General features: G+C 41.8%; 1 protein-coding gene across 1 annotated transcript; it reads right to left on the bottom strand.

Annotated features, from left to right (window-relative positions):
• Positions 1-2,718: 2,718 nt before the first annotated feature.
• LOC139708816 (uncharacterized) lies at positions 2,719-8,422 on the bottom strand. Its single transcript, XM_071620770.1, has 3 exons — positions 8,255-8,422; positions 3,913-4,696; positions 2,719-2,741 (listed from the first exon to the last, which is right to left on the bottom strand). Exons 1-3 carry the CDS (start codon positions 8,420-8,422, stop codon positions 2,719-2,721), a joined length of 975 nt encoding a protein of 324 aa, XP_071476871.1.
• Positions 8,423-10,031: the final 1,609 nt, after the last annotated feature.

Genomic DNA, 10,031 nt, shown 5'->3' with positions numbered 1-10,031 from the left:
CGCCAAGGGAGGAGGTTATGTTTTCGTTACCGTTGGTTTGTTCGTTAGTTAGTTCGTTCGCTAGTTAGTTAGTTTGTCTGTGTGCAAAATAACTCAAAAAGTAGTGACCGGATTGAGATGAAACTTGCAGGAAAGGTTGAGAATGACACAAGTAACAAACGATTAACTTTTGGCAGTAATCCGAGAATTTTGGGGGAATTTATGAAGGATTTTTGATATTTTGGCAGGTAGGGTCAATGAACTTTATGGGAGTTCAGGCTGCGCGTATTTGAGGTTTGCATGCGCGCACTAAAGTGCGTGCTCTAGTTTCTGCTGGGGTGAGGCGCGCCGCGCAGCTGAGGGTTTATGACGTAACAAAGGCTTCTATATTGGGAAATCTGGCAACTTTCAGCACACAATGCAGTACGTATGGGCACATGGAAATCACTGATATCTCTACGGAAGAACAAGATCAGTGGTGAAAATGATTTGCATGCTTGGCGGAGGTCTGCGCTCTCAGAGTGCTTCTCTAGTTTCTTTTGCTTTTTCGGCTGCTGGCTAACGGGGGGGGGGGGGGGGGGGGACGGAACCTCCTGAATCTCCCCTATAGTAATTACGGGGCTGGATTGTGTATGAATGTTATCATTTATTTTGATGTCCGCTTTTTCAAAATTCTAAACAAGCGCTGAAGAAATATTTTTGGAAATACCCAAACGTACTTAAAATGGATAACAACAGCTAAAAAGACATTGGTGAAGATAGCGAAATTCAATAAAGAGACTGTTAAATATTTTGATAAGTGATTAATCATATAGGGTCTATATCAAACCAGTATGACAAATAATGACTTTCATTTTTGTGTGTGTGTGTGCAAGTGTGACTATCAAAGATAATTCATGTGGTAGGCCTATATCGATGGTATTAGGAAACGTATATATCTATGAGTTCAGCTCGCAGGTGGTGTTATACCTATAATAACGTTTCTGACGTACATAGGTAATAATGTTTCCACAGTTTGTATATTGCTTTTGAACTCGCATACCTCAAATGCGATAATTGAGTCAATAAACTTCAGCTTCAACGTCAGCTTCAGTTTAACTTCAACTCTGCGTCATGAATCGAGCTGACGTTATTTCGAGGACCACATCATTAATCAGAATATGAAATCAGTTTTTGTAATTCAGAAGGTTCGTTTGTTGTTGTTTTTGTTGTTGTTCTTGTTGCTCATTTTTTGATTAACGGATGAATGAACCTTTGAAATAAAGAACCTCATTCCATTTTCGGATAAACAAACCTTCAGACTGACGATGGGAGGGCTATACGGAGTCATGTCCGAATAGCGAACCCAATTTTGGATTAATGAACATACAGGTAAGGGGAATTTGTGTGTTTCGGAACTAAAGAACTGATTTTTATTTTCTGATGAACGAACCTTCGGAATAATGAAAAATCATTAATAATAAAATCATGATAATTCATCTAGTCTTATCATCCAGTGATGGTGGCATCGAAACTTTAAAAATCATTATAAATTTTGAACAGACTGTGATTTTTTCCTCCAAATTCACTAGATGTGTTTTACAAAAATTATTGCGGGATTCTTCCATATTGTATGTGGGGTTTTTTCTCAACATTTACCCGCCGCTGCCGGCATCCCCTTATTAAAAAAACAAAATCGAAGAGAAGGAAAAAGAAATGAAGAAACAGAAAAAAGGTCAAAATTTCTGTTGCCTCAGTTTCAGACTAGAAGTCAACCAGCAGCTTCGATCTCTTGCATTTACGGAATATATGCGGTGTCATATAATCCTGAATCAAACTTCACGTCCACTAATTTCCACTATTTCATCAACTTAAAGGACAAGTTCAGGCCTTCATAAACATGTGGGTTGAGTGAATACAGCAATATTACTAGACTATTCAATGAGACTTTGAGGAAAATCGGACAATCCGTTCAAAAGTTATGAATTTTTGAAGTTTCTGCTCAGTAACGGCTGGATGAGAAGACTACTATAGCTTGTGATGTCACATGTGATGTCACATGACTTCAAAATTCAATATATCTTCACTTTTCTCGCATAACAAAAGAACACTTGACTTCTCCCTTTCAGTAGGCAGGGGGAATGATATTATTCATACCCTTAACATACATTATTGACAAGTCGAAGCAATGTGCACTTTCTTTAAAAAGTAAAGTTTTGTGAAATTCTCTTTTTATTTTCCTTTTATCGTTGTACGCATGTGACATCATACACTAGTCTTCTCATCCTGCAGCGGTTGCACAGATACTTTAAGAACTCATAACTTTTGAACGGATTGTCCGATTTTCCACAAACTTTTACTGATGTGTTCAACTAATACTGTTACATTCACTCAATCCACATGTGTACGAAGGTGGACTTGTCCTTTAAACGTCGAATTTGGATTGACCAAAATTGCATGAGACGACCATGTTTGCTTCACGTGGATGGAAAGGAAGCATCCTCTATAGTATAAAGTCTTTCCTTCGGAGTATATAATTCCTCTAAAGCAAATAGTATAAAGATTTACCAAAAAAAAAAAAAATAAAACGATGGAATCGTTCTGACGCCCTCTCCGCCCGATTTCATCTCGCGTCCATGACCTGTTGCCAAGTCATACTCACATAATCATAGACGCAAACTGATACAACTCGATAGCATTATCAGCAGAGATAAAACAGTTCTAATCTTTGAGTCATCCAGATACATTTTAATGATGACCCTACGCCTTTATAGGGGTTGATCCTGGAATTCCGTAAAGAGGGTCTCCTTTACAAAACTAAAAGGGGCGCACGCGCCCCATTTTTACTTTTTATTTCCTTTGTTTTAACAAGAATAAGGGGGGGGGGGGGGGGGCGCCCGGTGTCCCTCAACCTGGATCCGCCACTGCCTTTGTAAGGAGTTTAGAGATATCACTGACATTGAATGGCGAGGTGACGGTGGTGCATGGAATTTAGCCCCACTTCAAGAGAATAGATTTATACAAGGATCAACCCTCCGCCAACCATTTGCGTGCTACATTAATCACCTTTGTATACATAGGATGGGTTTGTGTGTGAAATTCGCGCACGTTTTTGACTTATTGGCACAGCAAGAATAAAAAAGAAGAAATATCACTCGAAATGTGCAAAATGAACCAAAGAGAACAGTATCATCGCTACTGAGACATCTTCGACCGATAGATAAAGAATAAAGAATATTATTTCAGATAAATACTGGGGATATAATTGATTTGATATAGCTTTAAAAACAAAACAGTTTTATTTGTTACTTGCTGGATGAAAAGAAATATGAATTAAATGTGATATACAAAAATATTACATATGCCTTAAAAATTTGATTGGAAGGTGTTGTTTGATTTCAAGTTTGGAAAGTTGTTTAAAATAAAGCAATATAGTTTTGAGTTATTACATAGAATTTTACCATTCAAAGAAAATTTAGTGAAATGGAAAATTACCTCCGACATGATTTGTAAGAAATGTGTATATAGCGGAGCTGAATCAATTTGACATGTTGTGTTATATTGCCCAGATACAAAGTTATATTAGGAAAAAATATCATGTGCGCTTATTTTCATATTGATATCACTGTGAATGAGAGAATGATATTAACAAGATTTAATGTAAGAGATAAATCTTTGATGTTGTTGAATTTGATATTAGTTGTTGCTCAATATACAATTTTTCGTTTGTATATAGGCTTACAACTTAGCAATTATAATAATGATAATACATTTATATAGCGCATTTTCCATAAACATACATGTTCAAATGCGCTTTACCAGTGGATTATTGATATTAACGGAACAAGTGGGTTTTTAGATGTTTTTTGAAGGTGACAAGAGATTGCTGGCTGCGGACAGTTTTGGGCAGTTGATTCCACAGTTTGGGAGCAGCAGATGAAAATGCTTTATCACCAAGTGTGGCCAGCATCTTGGAAGTTGGGTGATTCAGTGTGATACCTTGTGAGGAGCGGAGGGTGTACCGGGATGGGTGACGGATGGTTATGAGATCAGATAAGTAAGGAGGGGCAAGACCATGGATACATTTGAAAGTGAGCAGAAGTATATTGTAGTGGATCCTGGACCTGATGGGAAGCCAGTTCAGTTGACGGAGGACAGGTTGCATGTGGGAAAATTTGGATGTGCCTGTGGCAAGTCTGGCAGCTGCATTCTGAACCCGCTGTAATTTCTCAATCTGGGTAGCAGTGGCACCGTAGAGCAGGCCATTACAGTAGTCGAGGCGGCTGGTGATGAAGGCATGAATGATGGTGAGTAATGATCTCTTGTCCAGATATTTGTGAATTCGACGGATGTTGTGCAGATGGTAAAAGGCTGCCTTACATGTCATTAGGACATGCTGATCCATGTTCAAGGTTGAATCGAAGATGCAACCCAAATTCTTGACATGAGATGCAGGAACAATATTAGCGTTGCCAATCGTGATGTTGGGAATGTTGATCTTTTGGAGTTGTCGCCGTGTGCCAATGATGAGGAACTCGGTCTTATCATCGTTGATTAGCAATCTGTTTGTTGCCATCCAAGTTCGAATATCCCTGAGACAGCACTCCATCACTTCTACAGCTTCTCTTTCACTAACATTGCCATCAGGCCTGAATGAAAAGTAAACTTGAGTATCATCAGCGTAGTCCCAGTGGGCGCGCGGGAGATGTTTTTCTAGGACATCAAACAGGTCAGATGTCTAGATGGAGAACAAGAGGGGACCCAAACAGGATCCTTGTGGGACACCACAGTGCAGGTCAAACCTCTCAGACTGAGAGCCACAGATGGTTACTCGTTGACTCCTACCAAGCAGGTATGACTGAAACCATTCCAGTGTATGTCCGGAAAGCCCTATCTTGGTGTGCAAACGTCTGAGAAGAGTTTTGTGGTCGACGGTGTCAAAAGCGGAGCTCAGGTCCAACAACACAAGTAGAGTGACCTGTTGCGAGTTCATGTTGAGGAGAATGTCATTCTTGATTTTCAACAAAGCAGTTTCAGTGCTATGATTTTTTCTGTACGCAGACTGGAAGAGAGGAAACAGAGAATGCTTGCCCATGTGATGCTGAAGCTGGTCACAAACAGCACTCTCGACCAGTTTGGACAGGAAGCTCAGACCCTAACAAAAAAGTCCTGTGGTACTCCCTGTGGTACTTGTCGGTACCACACAATGTACCACACACTTGTAATGTTACCACAGGAACTGTGTGGTACTGTACCACAGGCTTGTAGGATACTCCCTGTAGTACTTGTCAGTACCACACAATGTACCACATAAATAAATGTTACCACAGGAACTGTGTGGTACTATTTTACAGGCTCATGTGGTACTCCCTGTGGTACTGGTTGGTACCACACAATGTACCACACAAATATATGTTAACACCATAACTGTGTGGTACTGTGTCACAGGCTCGTGTGGTACTCTGGGATGTACCACAGGGCAGTACCACAGGACATTACCACAGGAAACTACCACAGGACATTACCACAAGACAGTATACACACAAATTGTCCTGTGGTATTTTGGGACGTATACCACACGGCAGTACCACAGGACAGTACCACATGAATTGTCCTGTGGTATTTTGGGACGTACCACACTCGAGAGAACAACAGGAAAGTACCACAGGATAGTACCACAGGACAGTACCACACGACTTGTTCTGTGGTATTTTAGGACGTACCACAGGACAGTACCACAGGGCAGTACCACAGGACAGTACCACAGGAAAGTACCACAGGATAGTACCACAGGACAGTACCACAGGAATTGTCCTGTGGTATTTTGGGACGTACCACAGAGCAGTACCACAGGACAGTACCACAGGATAGTACCACAGGATAGTACCACAGGACAGTACCACACGACTTGTCCTGCGGTATTTTGGGACGTACCACAGGGCAGTACCACAGGACAGTACCACAGGAAAGTACCACAGGATAGTACCACAGGACAGTACCACACGACTTGTCCTGTGGTATTTTGGGACGTACCACAGGACAGTACCACAGGGCAGTACCACAGGAAAGTACCACAGGACAGTACCACACGACTTCTGTGGTATTTTGGGACATACCACAGGACAGTACCACAGGAATTGTCCTGTGGTATTTTGGGACGTACCACAGGACAGTACCACAGGATATTACCACAGGACAGTACCTCACGACTTGTCCTGTGGTATTTTGGGACGTACCACAGGACAGTACCACAGGGCAGTACCACAGGACAATACCACAGGGCAGTACCACAGGACAGTACCACAGGAAAGTACCACAGGATAGTACCACAGGACAGTACCACACGACTTGTCCTGTGGTATTTTGGGACGTACCACAGGGCAGTACCACAGGACAGTACCACAGGATAGTACCACAGGACAGTACCACACGACTTGTCCTGTGGTATTTTGGGACAGTACCACAGGATAGTACCACAGGACAGTACCACACGACTTGTCCTGTGGTATTTTGGGACATACCACAGGACAGTACCACAGGAATTGTCCTGTGGTATTTTGGGACGTACCACAGGACAGTACCACAGGACAGTACCACAGGGCAGTACCACAGGGCAGTACCACTGGACAGTACCACAGGAAAGTACTACAGGATAGTACCACAGGACAGTACCACATGACTTGTTCTGTGGTATTTTGGGACGTACCACAGGACAGTACGACAGGAATTCCTGTGGTAATTTTCGATGTATACCACAGGAGAGTACCACAGGAACTGTCCAAAATCCCACAGGAAAATCATGATATGGTGCTATTCCACACAGAAGTACCGCACAGCAAATTAAATTCGTAAGTACCACAGAAAAATGCTACAGGATATTCTTTTTTTTTCTTAACATTTTATACCAGAGGACTATCACATCAGGAGAATATCAAACAGCAGTAACACACAGGAAAATTGTAAGGCAGAATCAACTGAAATTTATAACAAAAATACAAACAAAAAAGCACATATTAATATTCCTCAATTAATTGATAGATGAGTTATGCTGTGAATTATAACAATTGATTTGCCATTACTTATCCTGTCCTATACTCCTAGAGTACCTATTTAGTCAAAGTGCTGATGTAAAGCATGAGAAATTTAATAAGGACTTCTGTGGTACTCCTGTGGTACTCCTGTGGTACTCCTGTGGTACTCCTGTGGTACAAATTTTTACATAGCTCATGAATATTCATAAAAAGCACTCTAGATTTTAGAAAATACATATATGACTTAAAAAGTCAAAGTATTAATGATGGAACTTACTTTGAACTTAATGAAAGATTGTCTAATTATGTTATGTTATTCCCAATATCATAGATATTGTTATGAAAGTGTAATTTCATATCTTGATAATAAAGTATAATCGAGTTAGTAACCATGCCTTAATGCTTTACGGATAGACGGCCATTGATACGGTCGATGGCTACCTAGGAATAGAATATGACTATATAGATCTATTATAGGACTAGATTGGCACTTGGCCATTAGACTTTCCTTTGATTATATGTGTTAGGAGTAGGACAGGCTACTTATTAAGTAGGGCCATGTTTGTCCTGAAATCCATCACTCACCTATCAGGAATATTCCTTGATATGCGGCTAAATTTCTCCCAGATTTTTTTTTTCGATCTATCCTGTGTGGTACTCTCCTGTGGTACCATGGAAATGCTGTGTGGTAATGATCGACCTGTGGTACTGTCCTGTGGTACTGTCCCAAAATACCACAGGACAGTTCCTGCGGTACTGTTCTGTGGTACTAGTCCTGTGGTATTGCCCTGTGGTACGTCCAAAAATACCACAGGAATTCCTGTGGTACTGCCCTGTGGTACGTCCCAAAATACCACAGGAATTCCTGTGGTACTGTCCTGTGGTACTGTTCTGTGGTACCGGTCCTGTGGTACTTTCCTGTGGTACTGCCCTGTGGTACGTCCCAAAATACCACAGGAATTCCTGTGGTACTGTCGTGTCGTATGTCCCAAAATACCACAGGACAATTCCTGTGGTACTGTCCTGTGGTACTGTCCTGTGGTACCGTCCTGTGGTAATTACAACAGGAATACCACAGGACTTTTTCGTAAGGGGATTGCTAATCGGACGGTAGTTCTTGAAGTCACACTCCAATCCATGTCTCTTTAACAGGGGTGTAATGAAGGCCTCTTTCCAGTCTTCAGTGAATGTTCCAGACTGTAGGGATAGGACCCTAAGTTAATGACGTCTCTCAAGACTGGAAGAAGTGGGTCCAGACAACTCACAACAAGTTGAGAAGGCATTGGATCACACTGGCAAGACTTTTTTCCACACCTCACAACAAGGGCCTTGACATCTGTGACTGATAAGGTGGAGAAGTGGTCAAGCACAATGTCATCAGGAGGACATGAAGACAGAGCTGGACATGGAGGGAGATGTAGTGGGACATCCATCTGGAGTGAGTTCATCAATTTTCAGGCGAATTGATTCAATTTTCTGCATGAAGAAACTCCCAAAGTCGTTTGCTAGAGCTACAGTATCAGGATTTGGAGGAAGAGGAACATCTTGTTTACGTCCAAGTAGCTTTTTATTTTGTGCACTGGAACAGTTCACGTGGGTTGGACTTGTGCTTGTCAATGAATGATGTGTAGAAGTCGTGCCGTGCAGCGCTCATCACATTATTCGCGCATGTTCTCTTCTCCTTATATTCAGCAAGATCAGTGTCAGAACATGTGCGCCTCCATTTACGCTCAGCTCGTCTCTTGAGCCTTTTAGCTGTCTTCACATCATTGTTGTACCAAGGAACAAGACTGTGTGATGAGATCTTCTTTGTCAAGAGAGGAGCGTGATCATCCAGGGCTTGTGACAAGGTTGCGTTATAGCAGTCAACAAGTTCATGTAGATCCTTTGGAGTGTCAGTGCAAAGTCTGGATGAACGTAGGTCATCTTTCAATGAATCCAGGTCTATAGACTTTAATTTCCGATATGAAATCTCCTTCACAGGCACAGCAGGCTTCTCAGCATTCAGATGACAAATCACAGAAGAATGATCTGAGAGAAAGTGATGTGGCATTGGCTGGCAAGAAACAATGTTTTCTGCTTGACGAGAGATAACAAGATCCAAGATATGGCCTGATTCATGTGGACTCGACGACATGCTGCTGTAAGCCTAAAGACTCTAAAAGATCAACAAACTGGGAAGATGATGGATCACTTGGTACGTCAACATGAATGTTAAAGTCACCAGTAAGCAGAAGCGGATCTGTAGACAGGACAAGAGACTCGAGGTATTCACCAAATTCTCTGATGAAAGTGTTTATTCAGACTGGATGGTTAGCTGAATATGAATGGTGGCCTATAAATGACTGCCAAACACAAGCGGAAAGATTCATACTTGATGTTCCATTCTGAATATTCAAAGGATTGGTAAGGTTTCAGTTCACACTTCATCACTTGTATTCCATCTCTAGCCAAGAGGGCTATGCCACCACCAGGTCGGGATGGCCGAGGATGATCGAGAAGCTTATCCTGGTGGGGTCACTTCAGCCCTGTGGGCATCATCGATATCTTTCAACCATGTCTCGGTTATAACAAAAAGATCTAATTTCTCGTTCGTGACATAGTCAACGAGGGAGCAGGTTTTGTTCCGAATTGACCTTGCATTGACCATGCCAAATTTCACATTTGACTTCTCTCCATCTTGGCATTGACATATAAAATGTCCCCTTTGAGCACTGGGATTTGAAACAGGATTCCTAATGAAGCGCTTATTCTGGCCACTGCGACAACCTCTCTGAGTACTGGGAATAGCATTCACTCCACAGCTGCGGATTCTACACATAACACTTGGGTCAATGATTGGAAAGACAGGGCAACCACTCCCAATTGTCAGTAGTTCTTCTCTGCTGTAGGTAATCATAGTCCTGCGGTAATCAGGCCTATTGTTGCATGAGATAGCGAACAAAGGACTGTCTGACAGAGGTGTGCAAGCCACCAGGCATACCATCCAAGCTTGAATGAGGATTAGTCCAGAGAACAAAGAGGCAACACTTCCTTTCAGGC

Source organism: Diadema antillarum, unplaced genomic scaffold (assembly GCF_040938485.1).
Source record: "Diadema antillarum isolate AM-2024a unplaced genomic scaffold, OU_Dant_1.0 seq00001375_RagTag, whole genome shotgun sequence".
Taxonomy (NCBI): Eukaryota; Metazoa; Echinodermata; class Echinoidea; order Diadematoida; family Diadematidae; genus Diadema; species Diadema antillarum.
This window is presented reverse-complemented; position numbering and strand designations above follow the sequence as displayed.

Bases quoted from the DNA above. Each gene is read 5' to 3' on its own strand.
- LOC139708816 (XM_071620770.1), bottom strand. From the start codon at position 8,422: ATGGATGTCCCACTACATCTCCCTCCATGTCCAGCTCTGTCTTCATGT. The intron at 4,697-8,254 runs GTGAGTTGTCTG...TTCTCCATCTAG, and splicing joins CAATGCCTTCTCAACTTGTT to ACATCTGACCTGTTTGATGT. The intron at 2,742-3,912 runs GTGATAAAGCAT...ACGGAATTCCAG, and splicing joins CAAGATGCTGGCCACACTTG to GATCAACCCCTATAAAGGCG.